The sequence below is a fragment of the Penicillium diatomitis genome, assembly GCF_028827545.1.
Source record: "Penicillium diatomitis strain IBT 30728 chromosome Unknown utg000012l_segment0_segment0, whole genome shotgun sequence".
In the NCBI taxonomy this organism is placed as follows: domain Eukaryota; kingdom Fungi; phylum Ascomycota; class Eurotiomycetes; order Eurotiales; family Aspergillaceae; genus Penicillium; species Penicillium diatomitis.
In genome coordinates this window covers 1,082,669-1,101,017 of record NW_026623184.1, presented here as the reverse complement: position 1 = coordinate 1,101,017, position 18,349 = coordinate 1,082,669, and the positions used below count along the sequence as shown (strand labels likewise).

The 18,349-nt window shown below is 52.7% G+C and overlaps 4 protein-coding genes across 4 annotated transcripts; 3 read left to right on the top strand and 1 right to left on the bottom strand.

The window, feature by feature from the left end:
* Positions 1-1,530: 1,530 nt before the first annotated feature.
* On the top strand, positions 1,531-5,216 carry chsF (chitin synthase CHS3; the record flags this gene model as incomplete). The annotated part of the gene is made up of 3 exons (XM_056937886.1): positions 1,531-2,382; positions 2,427-4,246; positions 4,313-5,216. The coding sequence occupies 3 exons, from the start codon at positions 1,531-1,533 to the stop codon at positions 5,214-5,216; spliced, it is 3,576 nt and encodes a 1,191-aa protein (XP_056786978.1).
* Positions 5,217-7,263: 2,047 nt separating this feature from the next.
* N7539_008285 (WD40 repeat domain-containing protein) lies at positions 7,264-9,721 on the top strand (the record flags this gene model as incomplete). Its single annotated transcript, XM_056937885.1, has 2 exons — positions 7,264-8,221; positions 8,280-9,721. The coding sequence occupies 2 exons, from the start codon at positions 7,264-7,266 to the stop codon at positions 9,719-9,721; spliced, it is 2,400 nt and encodes a 799-aa protein (XP_056786977.1).
* A 1,163-nt stretch (positions 9,722-10,884) lies between these two features.
* N7539_008284 (uncharacterized protein) lies at positions 10,885-11,892 on the top strand (the record flags this gene model as incomplete). The annotated part of the gene is made up of 2 exons (XM_056937884.1): positions 10,885-11,565; positions 11,758-11,892. 2 exons carry the CDS (start codon positions 10,885-10,887, stop codon positions 11,890-11,892), a joined length of 816 nt encoding a protein of 271 aa, XP_056786976.1.
* A 1,019-nt stretch (positions 11,893-12,911) lies between these two features.
* On the bottom strand, positions 12,912-17,174 carry N7539_008283 (class I myosin myoA; the record flags this gene model as incomplete). The annotated part of the gene is made up of 8 exons (XM_056937883.1): positions 12,912-13,329; positions 13,406-13,936; positions 13,996-14,252; positions 14,302-14,393; positions 14,456-16,636; positions 16,702-16,747; positions 16,838-17,071; positions 17,172-17,174. 8 exons carry the CDS (start codon positions 17,172-17,174, stop codon positions 12,912-12,914), a joined length of 3,762 nt encoding a protein of 1,253 aa, XP_056786975.1.
* Positions 17,175-18,349: the final 1,175 nt, after the last annotated feature.

The following is an 18,349-nucleotide window of genomic DNA, read 5'->3' as shown; positions in this document are numbered from 1 at the left end:
GTCATAGGCAAGTGGCGCTTTGACGGCTATCCCAAGCCAATCACAATACGCCCATAAACGTGAAGGCAAGCTTCCATTCTCCTCGAGGAGAGCACTTTGCTCATGATTCTATACGGTCCGTATGAAACCCTATACAGTGGCCTCTTTCTCGGCCTACTCCATGCCGGCTGCCTATGATTCTTGAATGCCACTCTGCCACGGTATTCGCGAACGTATAGGTAGGAATCAGTAACTACTACAGCACCGGAGCACGATTCCAATCCTTTACGCAGTCGAATGTAAAAATAGATCAGGGGCAAACTTTGGTTCCCGCAAATAGCGTTCTACCCGGAAAGCGTGGCCATCCGCCTTGAACCACCTGGGTTTGCCGGACTGTGGTACAATAAAGGATGATCGAATTGAACTGTAGACGACGCAAATGATGCAATGCAGGACCATCTGTCTTCGCAAGAAGGTGTGTCTTTGGATGAGGATCCTCATCGAAGGTGAGCGTTCGATGTCTTGATCGGCGGGGAAAAGGAATAGGGTGTAAAGAGCACAATCACCCCGGTCGTGACATTGTGTCCACTGTCCAATAACTAATCTACAGTTGTAAACACTAAACAAACACTAGGCAACGAGTCAATACTGTACCCGTGGAAGCCCATGAGAGCAGACCTAGAGCTCACGTTAGTCATGGCGATCGCCCGCTGTCTAACTAAGCTCTAAGGGTAGAAAGTATCAAATTACTGCATCAGTTTAGATACCCACTGGGCCCGTCTATGTCTTTACGAGGACAACGGTACGGCACTCGGTTACTGTGGCCCTTCTTTGTGCACATTGAGGCGGGAGAGATTTGAATGGCTCAGATCTCCGAGCACCCCGTGACTCCTCCGTGGTCCCTGACTCTGCGTCCGCCCCCACAGAATCGATCACCGTAGTGATTCGTGTTGTGTCCCTCTTTTTCTCTTTCGATTCTCTACCCCCTCGAGATCCGGTACCTCTGTCCGACCGGCGTCATTGTCCCTTGAGAAAAACAAGACTCTTGCTTTTCTCCGGGTAGCCTGGCTCTCTTCAGGCCCTTCGTCTGATTCTGTCGCTGGCCCTGGCAGCCTATCGTTGTGTGGACACCAATTGCTTGTTCTCCACCCCCGTGATCGCCGACCTCGATTTGAGCGCCATCTGCTGCATAATCTGCACTCTCCCGCGGCGTGAAGCGCATTCGACTTTACGACTGCTGCTTAATTTACCGGTAGCACCTGGGGACCTCTTACTGCCTCTTCTTGCCGACCGACCGTCCCTGAGTTTTGCGGAACCTTTTCTAGTTCCGTCGCACCGTTTCCCAGTCCACCGCAACAAGTCGATCCATGTGGTGAAGCAGCGCCGATCCAGATATTCTACCGAGAGAACAGTCTGTAGAACAGCCCCGAGGCTGGCTGAGGTATCTGCCGCCTAAAAGTGGGTGCCGTCAACTTCAAACGCAACCAGAGTCAACCTTCCGAGCCCAAAATCTGACTGAGGCCGCCCCCCCCCCACTTCAAGTAGAGAGCAATGTCGTTGCCGCAAAGACCGGGCAGGCGTGAAGAGCGCAGTGCTTTTCGCGAGTCTTCGCACCGTCGGCACACCCGAGACACCGATCCAGCCGACTACAGCGACAACCCAACGTCCCCGTCAAGTCATCGACATCGTCGCCGCCGATCACAAAGTCACCGACGGACCGCCGGCACCGACGAGGAACGCATGGAGCGTGGTGCTAGTGTGAGGCGTAAAAAGACGCTGGTGAAACCGGAGCGGCGTCAGATGGATCGCGATCATCCCAATTATCATTACCGACAACGATCCCACCGGATGCCCGTCCATCCTTCAGCCACAGGCGACGACCCCTTACTCGACCGAGATCCCGAAGCGGAAACGAATAGCTCAAAGAGCTTGGATTCAAAGTCCAAAGACCAACTGTACGGTGCACACGGCAATGTGAACAAGCCTATGGATCGTGCACCCAGCCGGCATCGATCGAAGAAGAAGAGAAGATCTGCACGGCGAAGCTCGAAGAGTGGCATGTCCAGCGAAGAACAAAGGCGTCAGAAAGTAATCCAGCAAGTACGGCCGCCCGACTTGTGGACGACTTATTGCGCATTGGTCAGCTGTCTGGTACCTGACTTTGTCCTCAAATGTTTTGGCATGCCGCAGAAAGAGCAGCGAACGGCTTGGCGGGAGAAGATCGGTCTGATCAGTCTGATCCTTATGATCGCTGCTTTCGTGGGCTTCCTCACTTTCGGTTTTACGGCTGTGGTCTGTCGCAATCCACCACTCCGCTTAAAAGTCAACGAGGTCGGCGGCGGCTACATGATCTTCCACGGCAAGGCATACGACTTGACCGGCTCCACACACCCCCCGCTGAGGGTATTCCTGGTGGTTCAAATGTTCTATATGACCTGCCGCACAAGTACGGCGGTCAAGATGGCAGCTTCTTCTTCCAGCAAGTCAATGGTGCATGCAAGGGTCTTATCACGGCGAAGCCCGGTGGTGGTGTCCCTACCAATTCGAATGGGGATCTTGGTTGGTACTTTCCATGCACCGCCTTCAACCAGGATGGTTCATCGGAACCTAACACGACAACCTCCTACTACGAGGGCTGGGCCTGTCACACTAGCCGTGGCGCGCGAAATGCATTCTACAACCTGACTGGATCCGGCGACGTCTACTATACCTGGGAAGATACAAAGAATAAGAGTCGAAACCTCGCCGTGTATTCTGGCAACGTTCTGGATCTGGATCTACTTCGATGGTTCAACCCGGACCAGGTGCAATATCCATTTGAATTCGATGCATTGCGTCAAAACCCTGACGTCCGCGGTGTCGATCTGACCTACTATCTGCAAAGCGGGGAGCAGAAGCGAATTGGCAAATGCTTGACCCAGATCATCAAGGTTGGCAGCATTGACACCGATACTGTCGGTTGTATTGCGTCCAAGGTGGTGCTTTATGTGTCGTTGATCTTCATTCTCTCCATCGTCGTGGTCAAATTCGCCTTTGCCTTGCTCTTCCAGTGGTTCCTTGCGCCTCGATTCGCTGCTCAACAGACCAGCATGGCATCCGATGCTCGTACGCGAAATCAACAGATCGAGGACTGGTCCAACGATATCTACCGCCCTGCACCTCGCGTGGCTGACCCGGTCATGCCGGATCGCGCCAGCAAGCGCGCTAGCTTCCTTCCCACCACTTCTCGCTTCTCCAGTCCGTACGTGGTGAGCAGCACGGGAACCGGCAAACAGATCAAACAATACGTGACCATGGCCAGCCAGAATTCGACCACTCATCTGATGCCCGGCTCCGCAAATAGCAACTCCATGTATAAGACGAGCCACAACAGCAGCAACGGGACGCTGAGCGCCGACAATTCTCGCCATAATGCCGCTGCCAGTCGAACGAGCCTGATCGGACCTGGGCAGCAAGACCCTGGATTTGTGACAACTGTGTCGGAGTCGGAAGTACCCGGCCCAGCTGGATTCATTCATGAATCGGTGGTCCCTCAGCCTCCGCCCGACTGGCAACCTTATGGCTTCCCCCTGGCTCATGCCCTTTGTCTCGTGACATGCTACTCGGAGGGTGAGGAGGGAATTCGCACGACTCTGGACTCAATCGCTCTGACTGATTATCCCAACAGTCACAAGACTATTCTGGTCATTTGTGACGGTATCATTAAAGGTAAAGGCGAGGAGTTTTCCACTCCAGATATCGTCGTTGGCATGCTCAAGGATCATACTGTGCCTCCGGAGGAAGTAGAAGCTTTCTCGTACGTTGCCGTGGCCACTGGCTCCAAGCGCCACAACATGGCGAAGGTGTACTCGGGCTTCTACGATTATGGCGAGACTTCCATGGTCCCTCCCGAGAAGCAGCAACGAGTGCCGATGATGGTCGTCGTGAAGTGCGGTACTCCGGCTGAGGCCACACAGTCCAAGCCGGGCAATCGTGGAAAGCGTGATAGTCAAATCGTCCTGATGTCTTTCCTCCAGAAAGTCATGTTCGATGAGCGCATGACCGAGCTTGAATTCGAGATGTTCAATGGCATGTGGAATGTGACTGGTATACCGCCCGATTTTTACGAGGTGGTTCTTATGGTCGACGCCGATACCAAGGTCTTCCCCGACAGCCTGACGCATATGATCTCGGCCATGGTGAAAGATCCCGATGTAATGGGTCTCTGTGGTGAGACAAAAATCGCCAACAAGACTGACAGCTGGGTCACCATGATTCAAGTATTTGAGTATGTTTTGCCTTCCAATCGTCTGGCCATCACCGGGTCGACTTGCTAACAATGTACCCTTTGCAGATATTTCATTTCGCATCACCAGGCCAAGTCGTTCGAATCTGTTTTCGGAGGTGTTACCTGTTTGCCAGGCTGTTTCTCGATGTACCGAATCAAGGCACCAAAGGGAGGCCAGAACTATTGGGTTCCTATTTTGGCTAATCCGGACATTGTCGAGCATTATTCGGAGAATTTGGTTGATACTTTGCACAAAAAGAACCTGCTTCTTTTGGGTGAAGATCGGTATCTGACCACGCTGATGCTGAAGACGTTCCCCAAACGAAAGCAGATCTTCGTACCACAGGCCGTCTGCAAGACTGTGGTTCCGGACAGTTTCATGGTGCTGCTTTCCCAGCGCCGTCGCTGGATCAACAGTACCGTTCACAATCTTCTCGAGCTCGTTCTTGTGCGGGATCTCTGCGGCACGTTCTGCTTCAGCATGCAGTTCGTCATCTTCATCGAGCTGATCGGAACGCTGGTTCTCCCGGCCGCCATCGCCTTCACCGTCTACGTGATTATTTCCTCCATCATCCGCAAACCTGTGCAGATCATCCCGCTCGTCTTGCTCGCTCTGATTCTCGGCCTTCCCGGTGTTTTGATCGTCATCACCGCCCACCGTCTCATCTATGTGGTCTGGATGTTCATCTACCTCTTATCACTTCCCATTTGGAATTTTGTCCTTCCAATGTACGCTTTCTGGAAGTTCGACGACTTCTCCTGGGGTGACACTCGGAAGACGGCCGGTGGCAAGGATGAAGGTCACGGTGCAGTCGAAGGTGAATTCGACAGTACTCAAATCACCATGAAGCGCTGGCGTGACTTTGAAAAGGAACGACGCATGAGGATCAATGGCTGGACGCAACCTCGGCCGCACAGTGGCGGTGACATGAGCGGATATCCCAATTACGAGGAATACTCCGATTACTGATTCTCGGCGCCTTCATTCATATAATTCAAGTGCTCTTGCTGAGAGCCTCTTCTGTGATTTTTCATCTCTTTTGCCTGTCACCCTGCTTTTCATTGGCTGAAGCTGTGTCTTGCCAATTTTACATATCATCTTCTGTCATTTCCCATGTTCATGTCTTCGTCAAGCCATTGTCACTTTCGGGCTTCTCTTTCAATTCTTTGCCGCTTTCTTGATGATTGCTTCCGTTGCCGTTCGAGTCCTGAAGCAATTCATCGAGCGTCCGGTCATGGCCGAGATTTTTGTGCCACTCGATCTTTTCTTGTTTCCCATATTGTCTTATCCGTCGCCTGTATTCATACGGAGTATATACAATGGCAGAGCCATCGGCCTGCTTTAATCCAAGCCGATCACGAACTCGTACACTGCTTATCACCTACCAAGCTGATTAACTATGTATGTAATAGTAGTACTCACAGCGGAGCTTTTTCGACACTGATCGGAAGATGGAGTGGAAGACACATTGGAAGTCTGGTCTGAGTATGGTTACATGGCAACCAGATCTGCTTGCACATCCAAAGAGTGGACGCTTGGACCAGGGCCGGCTCAGTCGGCGGAGTAATTCTCCCCCGGTCTCCGAGCGCCGGAGATTCTGTGGCCACTGGCCATCACCTGCAGGCCCCATGTTGTTTCGGCCTTGCATCCTACACTGCGTACACTCACAGTGCGTAGGGCGTACTGCGTCTGTTCATGGTATACTGTGGCTTATGCTTCACAGATTTTCTTGAATCACGATTTTCCTACTCCTGTCTCACTCGCACATCATCTTGCCTTGACCGGGGCTGAATTGCAAGCCTTGACAAGCAGCCTGGCGTCAGCTCATCCTTTTGGATTCATCTCTCTTCCCATCATCACTTGCCTCCGGGTAGTCCCATTCATCCCACGTCCGCATGAGCTCCACTTCTACTTTCGTCATCCTACATTCGTCTCTCCAGCCTCGGACCCCGTCGTAGGCGAAGTTTAGAGGAAGAACAAAGAACCTTTTGATCGACGAGCATATCGATCCCAGGCAGATGTATACCGCAGTATACAACTATACAGAGGTATCAAGGCACCCATGAGTTTGTCCATCTTCGGTTTCTACCCAGTGTCAAATCCCTTGGTCCACCCACTCTGACTCCCGTCGGTCGCTCCACCTTGAACCGACTATACATTAATTGAAGGCTTGAGGCATTATTGTCATTGAAACAGCACGCTCGGACAACTTTCAGGACTCCAGTTCTCCAATCTGTGCCCGTTTCCGAATTTGCAAACCTGGGACCAACGCCACCCATTGGCCGTGGGCGAAACGTTGCCCAAGCGTAACGGCGTGCGCTCAGTCTTCGTTTGACTGTCACGGGGGTGTTCATTCTCAGGTGTCGGGCCTGGCACCCACGTGTAAGCTGCTCCTCTTGCCGGATTGTCTCCCTGGCCTTTCAGTCAACTCCCCGCCCCTGTCGCTCTCTGCGGTGACGAGCGTCTTCTTTATCGACAGATTCGACGCCCCTCGAGACATCCGCCCCGCTACGCGGCGGCTCTCCATTCTCGTTGGCCTCTTGTTCTCACCCATCGGCGAGGTCTGACCGTCCTATATGTACATACGTTCAATCGGTCGACTCCCAATTATCGCGTTCCTCGGCACCCTTCCTCGTCGGCCTTAAGACGATACTCTCCGGACATATCCGCGTACCTCTGCAGCGCTCACAGTGACTGCACAACGATACACCCACACAGAACAGATAGCATCACAGTCCATCGAAGAATCAGGACAGCCCAGTTGCCTCTTGCTCAGAGCGTGGGGCTACTATTTCCGCTACTTACTCTCGCGCCTTCGTCCCTGGGGTCCCCGCTTCCAACGAACGGCCATACCCTCGTCGACCCGCACTCCATCGATTCCTCTCATCTTCTCTCTGGAAGGCGATCTTTCGGTCATAGCTCATATCGGCTTCTGCTACTGCGTTGACACACCTCCGTTGCGTGCGATCTAAGCCTGCAGTCCTTCGACTTCACCCCGCCCCTTCCATGACTGGCGATGCGCGGTGACGGCATTATTGGATCCTCGCCGCTACCATCAAATCTGTCACGAACGGCAGATCCTCTTCCGTCGACAGAAGGACATTACGATGTGTCGTGCGATTCGCATGAGGGAATACCTCTAACGCGCATGAATATCAGCCGCTCGGCCGCAGACGGGGTCGATGGTGCATCGGCCTTGACTGGCGAGGCCGATCGTGTCGTCTCGCACTTGGATCACCAACACACAATGAGCCAGGATGAAATGGAAGAAAATAGACATCTGGCAGCCTTGACGACTATCATGCAGAACCCCCATATGGTGAATGAAGGCGAAGCCTTTACTGTGGCTGAAACTCCGGTCGTCAACGCTGTGACCGCGACCGTCCCATCCGCCTTAATCCAATCTGGTGTACAACTTGTGACAATGGAATCGCTTTTTCAGGACGGTACTGTCGAGAATACCCGCTCGGCTCCACACGGTGCGGACGACCTGTCAACCGAAATGGATGAACGGTCATCCGGTTTGCTATCTGGCCAGGATGATCTCGTGATGGATCGAATCGTGCAAGACTTACTGGGCCAGACCACGAGGTGGAGCAACATTGCGACGATCACCAACAGCAATGATCTCTGTCGCGACGACATGATCATGGATTATGAGTCCAGCTTGGCAGGGGATCATCCGTCACCCTCGACCATTCCTGATGACGAGCTGGAAGACTTCCTCCGATTCTATCCTGATGAAGAAACCCACTTCTATCAATATGTTGCGGGGCACTCACAACGCGATAATGCATGGCACGATGTGAATCTCGACGAGTTCTATCAGGAAATCACTTATGCCTCGACGATTGCCGAGCCGCCTCAAAATGCGCCCGCCGTTCCCGACTTTGCCGCTGCAGGCCCTGATTCCATGGGGAATCAATCAGAAGAAGACAATGACTGGCATCCTGCCTCGATTGTGCATACTACTAGTGAGTCACCGTTATCTCAAAATGCCCTCATAGCGCATCTGACTGACCTACTCCACAGCATTCGAGCGCAATCTGACGATAGACGAGTTCATCCAGCGTTGGATGGACCAATCCAACATCTCACCTCACGGCTCCCACTCGGAGAATAGGGTATCTGCTCAGCTTCGCCCGTTGACCCGGATGATGTATTGGCAGCAGCCCCCGGAAATCCATCGACCACGCGAATTCACCAATCGGGCCTTTGATCTGCAACAAATGCCCTGGGCTGAGACCCTGAAGGTGAAACGCTCGGATGCTAGAGATCTTCGCGATCGGTGGTACACATCATACCACAATCTTGACTATTCACCCCACGAGCTGGCGGAACGATTGCCCCAGGAAGAGGTCTTTTTCCGAGAAAAGTCCATGTACACTGAATGCAAAGCAACCGTGGAACATTTCCAGCTGCGCAATCTGATGTCCGTGCCCGCATCTAACACGGTCCAATTTGCCAGTCGATCCAAGATATACTCGTGGGCGCCCGAGTTCCAGGATATTTCATGCTTGATTGATCTGAGTCGACCCATACCTGAACTGGGTTTCCACAACCCTGTCAAGGTCTCAAGCATGAAATCGGCATTTGGGCTCACTGTGGCAGGCGGGTTCTGCGGCGAGTATGCACTTCGGCGGGATACGGGCGAGGGTGCAGGTGCCAAGGGCCTTGTGACACCCGACTTCAACGACGGCATCACGAACCATGTCGACGTCATTCGAAATCGTACCGGTCGTGAGCCCATCTGCGTGTTCGCGTCCAATGACCGTCATCTCCGTGTGCTGGACTGCGAAACCAACCTTTTCGTATCTGATCAAGAACTCTCTCGACCCATCAACTGCACCGCCACATCGCCCGACAGTCGACTTCGTGTGGTGATTGGGGACTCGCCGGACGCGTGGATCATTGAAGCTGATACGGGCCGGCCTGTGCATCCCCTTCGGGGCCATCGTGACTTTGGGTTCGCCTGTGCGTGGTCCCCGGACATGCGGCATATTGCCACGAGTAACCAGGACAAGACTGTAATCATCTGGGATGCTCGTACCTGGCGTGCCCTTGAAACGATCGACTCTGATGTGGCCGGGTACCGCTCCCTTCGCTTTTCTCCGGTTGGCGGTGGACCTCGAACGTTGCTTTGCGCTGAACCTGCAGATCGCATTTCGATCATTGATGCGCAGATGTTCCGGTCCCGACAAGTGCACAATTTCTTCGGTGAAATTGGCGGTGCTGATTATTCCCCCGACGGCCGTGCGATCTGGGTCGCCAATACAGACCCCCATTTCGGTGGATTCATGCAATATGAGCGTCGAAACTGGGGACAGTCTTTTGGTCTGGCTGATCTCCCCAATGAATGGTTGCCGGAAGGAGATCTGGACGGGGACGACCGGTGCGTGGTCGGTTCGCGACAGAGAGACTTGCGTTTTTTGCGGACGATGGCGGATGATGAGTATGAGATGTTTATTTTGTGATGGGCTGACATCAGGCTTTGGTGGCCACCCTGGCTGTCCAGTCTCTCCTCTCTTTGTCCTTTTCTTCGGTTTCGTCTAGAACCACTGGCGTCCCTGGGCGGATGTTGTGATTCCTTTTTGTGATCTTTTTTTTGGTTTCGGTACCGTCCTATTATGCGCGCATTTGATACCCGGATATTTTCATCTCTCTGCTTACTACGCTACACACACGCTCTCTCTCTCTCTCTCTCTCTCTCTCTCTCTCTCTCTCTCTCTCTCTCTCTCTCTCTTCTCTGTTTGCCCTTCTTTTTCTCGCTTTGACACATGTCTCATTCTACAACGGTCTACAAAAGTTCGAGGTTGCGGGCGGTCTCATCGTAATTGCTGGAGATTAACCCTCACTCTGGCCCAATTGTCCATTAGAGCTTTTCTACATACTTGATTTATAGATTCGCCTGCAATGAGCATGGGTGATTTACTTTGTCGGAACTAGTGCTCAGGAGACGTCCTCTTCCTGGAAGCCGTACCCCTCGTATGTTCTTCTCTAAATACTAAACAGTAAACACATGGCCGGCTCTCGACGAAATTACCCATGCCCTCTTAACAGTGACATTGTTTCTCCCACCACACCGTTAGTAGCTCAATGCCCGCCTGACAGCAGAAGTTTGCCAGTGTACTGAAGCCAACCTGACCATCTGTGTCCCCCGCTGTCCTGTGCCGCCCCAGTCACACCCCTCCCCATTCTCCCGTCGTCATCGTCAACCGCAGTCGTCCTTCGGCTGCAGCTTCGCCCCACCCAAGCACATAACACAGCACACAAGCACCCAAACAACCCCGCCACTCGATCCGATCGGAAGCCCAAAGAGACGTAGGATAGGCAACAACCCCGCTCGTATCCACCGCAATCCACGGCTGACCTCACCGTACTCCCCAGACGACCTGACCCGTACTTCTCCGGACATATAAGAGCTCTCTGCACGGGAAGTGTGCCTGCGCCCCTGGTCATTCTCTCCATTCTTAACGCATTCTCAACTCTTCCGTGTTCCTTCCTCTATTTGCAAACAGTAAGACCCTCCTGTTTATTTCTCTGTTGGCTTCTTTGCTTCCTGCATTGGCTGATCTTCTTGTTTGTCTCTTTTCATATAGACTTTGCTGGTCTACCAACACCTTTCCCATCATCAACCATGTCTTCCAACGATTACTACAACGATAATGGCTACCAAGGCGGCCGCCAGCAGTATGGTGGTGGTGGTGGTGGTGGTGGTGGTGGTGGTGGTGGTCAGCAGCAGTACGGAGGCGGCCAGCAACAATATGGAGGCGGCCAGCAACAATACGGCGGTGGCCAGCAAGGATACGGCGGTGATCAGCAAGGATATGGAGGCGGACAGCAGCAACCTTATGGCGGCCAGCAGAATTTCCAGGGAGGCCAGCAACCGTACGGAGGCGGCCAACCCTCATACGGCGGCCAAAGCCAAGGCTACAACAACAACAACAACAACTATGACGACGAGTTCAGCAGCGCCGCCTCCCACGCCGAACAAGACTCCGGCCAAGACCGCTCCTTCTTCAGCTCCGCCCTCTCCTTCCTGAACGACCGCAAGTCCCAGCTCTCCGACCCGTCCCGCATCGAAGTCGACGAGAACCACGCCGTCCAGGCCCACAACGCCATGTACAACGACAACAACGACAGCGGACGCCGTCACGACTCGTCGACCGTGGGCGCGGGCGCCGCGATGCAGGCGTTGAAGATGTTCACTTCGGGTGGGAACAATGACGGCGGTATGGATAAGAACAAGTTGATTGGGATGGCGATGGCTCAGGCCGGTCAGTTGTGGGATCAGAAGTCGGATAGTGGGGCGCAGATGGTGAGTCTTTGATTTTATACCCTCGTTGGTTGATCATTGCACGTCATGAGAAGACGTGGATGTATCTGGGGGGGGGGGGGGACTGTCGATGACAGGCCTGGGTTGTGGACTTGGAGACCGGTTATACCGGTCCTTGTTTTTCATTGTATCCCACCGCCAATTGACCCATGACGCTAATATACCACATCACAGGAGGGCGACAAGCAATCTGCCATTAACAGTGCCGCAGAGATGGCTCTGAAGATGTACATGAAGAGTCAGGGTGGTGGTCTCGGCGGCACCGGTGGCCCCAGTGGATTGTTGAGCCTGGCCAGCAAGTTCTTGTAAAACGCGGAATTTGATCTTTTCCACGTTTGTAGTCATTTTGCTATGCATCTACTGAAGTAGAGACCCTTTAGCACGTCACACCTGAATCATCAAATCTTCAAAGTTTCTTCTCGGTCGACGATGGAAACGTTCCTTGATCAATCTAGTCAATGTGAAATACGTCTACTGAAGTAAGATTGGCCAGCATGTCACGGCAGAATATTCGGATTTCACAAATGTCTCGCTTAGATCGAAGGTTGCCTCGATTCCAAGTCAATCAACTGAAGTACTAAACTACCTGAAGACAATTTCCCGACGTGAGCATGTAACGGGCACAGAAATCATCACCTTAGTGCTTACGTTGTACAAGGTAATCTAGCTCCCTCATGAGAATATGGTTGGACCAAAGTCATGTCTACGAATGAGTAGAGTGACCACTGCAAGATCGAGGAGTGACCAACCTTTTGGAGGTGAGATCTTGTACAAGATCTATACGCCAGCAAAGACCAGTTTCGACGACGTCGACGTAAATGTTTGTTATGCACGAAAGTAAAGTCAATATCTCGATGCTTCGATTTCACCCGACTACTACTTCTGGGCTCAGCCAAGCGAGACGTGAAACACAGGAATGCAATAGATGAAATATCAGACTTGGGCAGACCCAGCTCCAAATCTGAACTCTGAATTATCAAGGGTGTCGAGGAGGGAATGGTTTGAATTCTCATAGCCGTAGCTTGCTTTACACGACACGCAACAACTACTCAAACAACACAATGACGACGGGGTAATGGCTGGTTACCCGATAGAAAGGAGAGAACCCAAGGCAGGAAATGAAGAAGTAAGGGGCAAGAGAGTCAAGAAGAAGGGCCAAAAAGACAAGGGAAAAAAAAGGTCAAACGCTAAGCGCAAAAATGTGCCCGCGACCGACCCGAACGCAACGGGAGCATGGAAAGAGTTGACCTGGAACCCTTAAAACGAGATACACCCCTCTTTCCTGACTGCGCGAGCCAAGAGCGCAGTTTGAAATGTACTACTGTACCCTACCACTCGTCATCATCATCGTGCTTTCCCTGCATAGCACTTTGGCGTGCACGCAATGCCTCTGCCAGACCGCCAGCGAGACTGGCATTCGAAGTGCTATTTGGGGTGCCGCGACCACTTGCGCCAGAAGAGTCGCCCGAATTCATACTCAGGACGCTATCGCGTGGAGCAGCTGGAGGTGCGGGCTTGCGCCCGGCCATATTGGGTCGTTTCGCAGGTGGAGCAGGCGGAGCAGGCTTGAATTTGGCCGCAGCGACGGCACCGTGCCCATTAGAGACAGGACTAGGAGCTGCCCGAGGAGCTGCTGGTGGGGGGGAGGAGGCGCAGGTTTGGGCGTGGGCGCAACTTGCTCCTCGAGATAGGCTTCGGGTGTCCAGCCCTGCGCGGACGTGGTCTTGTTCATGCATAGCCACCATCCTATAAATGTGCGAGAGAGTATTAGGGCCCTTGGATCTCTTCATTTTTCATTTGGAAATTGGGTCGTGGATTAAACGTACCGTTCCCTTCCTTGGACACAATCTCCAGAATTTCACCAGCCCGAATATTCAGCTCATTGTCACGATCGCTGCTAAAGTCGTACAACACCTTGGCAGTTGGCTTTCTAGACGCGGCAGGGGGTGCAGATGGGGGTGGGGGAGGGGGCGCTCTGACTGAGCTAGTCGATGTGGTACGTGAATGAGCGGCGGCTGCGGACACTGCTGCCACAGGTTGAGGCACAATCCGGGGTTGCGCTGCGGGCTGACTCGTCTGGGGTAAAGGCTGCGCAGCTGGTGCAGGTTTCCGAGCGGCGGCAGAGAGTTTCGAAGGGCCTCCACCAGGGCCACCCGGTCGAAGCAGCTTTCCCTTGGTCACAGGCCGGGCAGCTATCTGCTTGGCTCGCGGGGTAGGCTTGGAGACGGAGCTGGGTGGCTCTCCAGCGCTAGTATGAATAGTGCTGCTCTTGTAGCTATCAACCGCACCCGCTGCTGGGTCCTTGACTGCTTTGACATAAGCCAGCTTTCCGGGCTTCTTGTTGTATTCGATGCTGTGAAAGGGTTAGATACGACTTATGACACATAAATAAAGTCTTTGTGGCGGTCTCACCTCTCGCCAACTTTGAGGTTCAAAGAGCCTCGAAGCGCCGTGGAAAGATGAGTGAAGAACTCCGTCTTGAAAACGCAGTTCAGAAGAGGATCAGGCTCCTGGGCTCCAATGACTAGTGAGAACCAATCGTCCTTCAAGTTGGACGTGCTAACGCTTTTGATAGCACCGAGAGGAATTGTGCGCTCTGAGGCGATGACGAGCTGGTTGTTGACCAGACTCTGGGAGACAATGTATACATGGCGATTGGTCTGCGACGGCTGTTAATAACGTCTTATGAATCGCCCACTTGGTTGATCATATACTTACCAAAACAATGATGCGAGGGACAGGCTTGCTCGATCGACCAAATTTGGACACAAGCAGCTCACCACGGCAAGAGAACAGGACCTCCTCCGATGCTGTAATGTACGGATTAGATCAATCTGCGAGCGGCCATCTGCCACATCGAAAGAAGACTTACTGCTAATGTTCGCTCCATTGCGGATCACTTCACCAGGACCACCCTTGTTACCAATCCCAAGGTAGTCACCGAGGAAGCGTCGGGATCCAAGCAAACTCATTCTGCGACGCTCCTTACGACCCTGCAAAATCTGGTGTCCCTGATCACGCACCTTGATCAGTTCGAGACCGCCTGTTGTTCGGCGCCAGAATCGCTGGATACGAGTCGCACACTCGATACGGTAACGGAGGTAATTGCGCCAAGCACGCTGGATACGAATAGCCATATTGTGCCAGTACCGATCGCGCATAGCCTCCAGAGCAAAGAGCGTCTCAGGGGTTTTGATGAAGACCTTGGTGATACCCATCTGATATTCTTCGGCCGGGATACTAGTGTCACGCAGGATTTGCTTGGCGCCCGACTCGGAGTCGCCCGTCCATGTGTAATCACCGGCATACGAGGTCTTGGGTGAAAGAAGATAGAATCGTTCGACGAACTTGTCGAAAGTCTGACGGTAAGCGAAGCCAGCACGACGAATGCGCACGTTCTCTTGCAGACCCAGATACTTGATCTGATGGAGGACATTGCCTTCGTTGTACTCCCGCGGTGCCTTGTTGTCATTGGGTTTGATGGTACGAATATAAGAGGGCTGAGCTTTCATTAAAGTGGTGACCAGGTCGTTGGCGGAGGCCTTGATCTTATCACCGGCGGTGGGTGGACGTCGTTTGTCATCTTGGTTGACCTGATTGGGGAAGAGCGTGTGAACGAATTGGTTGCTGCTCGAACCGGCCAAGTTCAACAAGTCCTTCAACAATTGATCCTTGTTCTTGTCAGTCATGCCTTCAACGGCGTAGCTGACATCTCCAGCATAGTGCTTGATAATAAATTGGCCTTGGCGCGCCTCGAAATTGGGGTTTTGCGCCAGGAAGTTCAACCTTCCGACAAAAGTATTGTCGGCGGCGCCGGAATCAGCGTGTGCAGTAGCACAAGCATCATTCAACGCCGCAAACACACCAGGGGGTCTCTTGTCCTCGATCAAGGAGCAGACAACCTTGTTGTCGAAATACTTGATGGGTGTCCACTTGATCTGCTCGCGAGCATACTCGTCTTGCTCTGCCTTGAGCGTCAGCTGAATGAATATTTGTTGCAGCTTTTCATTGACGTAGTTGATGCAAAGCTGCTCAAAAGAGTTTTTTTCAAAGATCTCAAATCCGTAAATATCCAAAATACCAATCGAATTGGCCACGGCTGCCCGAGCAGTCAAAGACTGATTGACTCGCCCAACAATCCAATCAAACAGATTGAAATAGATAGCTTTGGCTAGAGCATCCCGAACCGCGGAAGCCTGTACCGTATTCAACGGAACCTCATACACAGATCCTCGGCGACCGCCACGAGCAGTCTCCATCAGACGGAGAGTCAACGCCTTGTTCACCCGGGCGGAATCGACCTCGAGCAAATAGGCCACGAAGTCCACAACTGACTGGTCCGTGATGGATGCGTTACCCGAATCATCCTCGGAGAATTGGATGTTCCCGATCCAGAGAATTGCTGCAAGCATACGGAAGACGTTATCTTGCTCGGGTTCCGTCATTCCAATCATGCGCATTGCGTCAAGCGTATCCTTGAACTCGGCGACGTCGTCAATCCCCTGCACATCATAGCACTTGGAGCGGCTTGTGTATAGATAGGTCTGTGGCTGCTGCACACCAAAGTTGTCGCGGTATTTCTGCGGAGCGCCCTTGGTGAATTGGTAGAAAATGTGGAAATTTCGCTCGTTGGTGATTTGGCCCACCACTCGGGACTTCTCTAGAAGATAATTTGTGATATTGGCGCCGACTGGTTCGCCGTTAGAATTGAATTCCAGCTCCAAGTATTTGCCGAATCGGGAGGAGTTGTTGTTGCGCAATGTCTTTGCATTTCCGAAAGATTCCAATAGAGGATTCGTAGCCAAAACCATATCCTTGGTTTGCTGGATGGAGGAGTCGCTGCCCCCTGAGACACTGGCAATGTACTGCATGATGCGCTTGGCGGCTTCTGTCTTTCCTGCACCTGACTCTCCGGAAATGATCACACATTGGTTGTCCTTGTATGACTTCATATTGTAGTATGCGGATTCGGCGACGCCGAAGACGTGAGGGGGAACTTCGAGTCGGTTCTTGCCGCGATAGGAGTCGAGCACTTTATCAGTGTAGATTCCTACTGTGATCCAGAAGGCACATGTCAGCAAAATCGACAACCAGGGCGCAAATTGGACGTATACTTACAGTCGCGGAACGGATTGACAGAGACCAACACATGTCCAATATAGGTCTGATGTGACTCTCGTTAGCCTCAGTCCTATCTCCCACGCGCGGCGACTCTGCCCCGCAGTGTCTCTGATTGCGCCGGTGGCCACCTTACATAAATCTCATCGTGCTCAAAACGAAGTTTTAGGTTGTCATTGATAGCCTCGTTGGAGATCTTGCTCAGTAATGTGAGGTCGGAAACACCGATCTCCTTCTTCTTGGAGGTCTCGAAGGTAGCCTTCTTGACTTGCGACTTGCCAGTCTGGCGGCCATCGCCAACGTCCGCGGCGGCCTTGTTACGACCGAAGCGACTCTTCTTCTCGCCGCCTGCTGGTCTTCGTGACTGACCCTACATGGTCGCAACGAATTGCGGGGTTAGCCTTGTCGGTGCCGGAAGGTTGGTCTTGCGACAATCATGGGGGGGGAGGGTGTAGGTAGAGGCCACACACCATGATTGTTTTGAGCGCCCCGGCTTTTGGGCGTTAGAGATTGTTCTGTACAGTCAATCGACGGTTGGGAAGCACCATGCAGATGCGCTGGGTCTCTGGTATAGAAGAAAATGTCCTAGAGACGAAGGAATTCTCTGAATGGACGAGGGGAAAAGGCACAGGATCTCTAAGGAGCGGCCTGTAGCTGGGGGCGGCATGCGGGCGGACTTACGTACGACGAGACAAACCAAATCAAACAACCCGCACTTCCCGGTGGAACTGCGCCACACTTGGGGGTCACTGCTTTCCCTGAATGCGTCTGTACTTCATGGTTCATGCGTTGGATGATTAATTAATCTTGCTGCCTTTACCATCTCGCCTCAACGGGGCGAATGATCAATGCCTTGATCTTTCAAGTCCGGAATACAGCCAGGTCAACTGGTAAAATTTCAAATCTCCTCCAAATCTCGAGGATCATCTTTCAATCTTTGATTGGGTTACACTGGAACTGTCATCTCAACAGCCACGAGCGTCACGATGTGGCTCGTGCAAGGGTTCGAGGGTACCCGACATGCACCGACGTCATTAGGCATGGACAATAGAGACGGAACCAGCGGAGAAGTGAAGCCCAACGGTATCTTGATTACAGACGGTGGTGAATGCCTATTCACTTGATAGAGTCTTCACTGAAATAGGAGATGCCTTGGAGAAGAGAAACACCCTCAAAGCACTGGTCTTGAGAACACCCTCACAGGGCACGTGCTTACTGGGAGAGGCCTGCGCTGTCGATATTGGAGTACATCCGGGCAAAGACAGTGTGTCTCTGGCAGCAGCACAAAAGGTCTCATCCTCCATAGTGACTGGACATCCACTTGCAGGCACGAGTCCCTGGCGGAACGTGCAATGCCCCTTGAACACGTCCATCTCTAGCCGTGGGCTGCTTGAGCCTCATTGATCTCCACAATGCTTCCCTTTTCAAACGTGCGCGTCTTCTTCGATAGGTATCCCCGCCATTGCTCTGACTCCTGGATGCTCAGAAGGCGTCAGCGCTATCGAACTGCTGTAAGTCTCTGTTTGATTTAATTCGAGATATTCGAAGAGTTGAGTCTAAAGACTGGACTTGTCCATGAGAGGAGTAATTGGGCTGAGAATGCCAACCTGGATGAAAATCGCCAGAGACCGTAAGTGGATTCCACCGA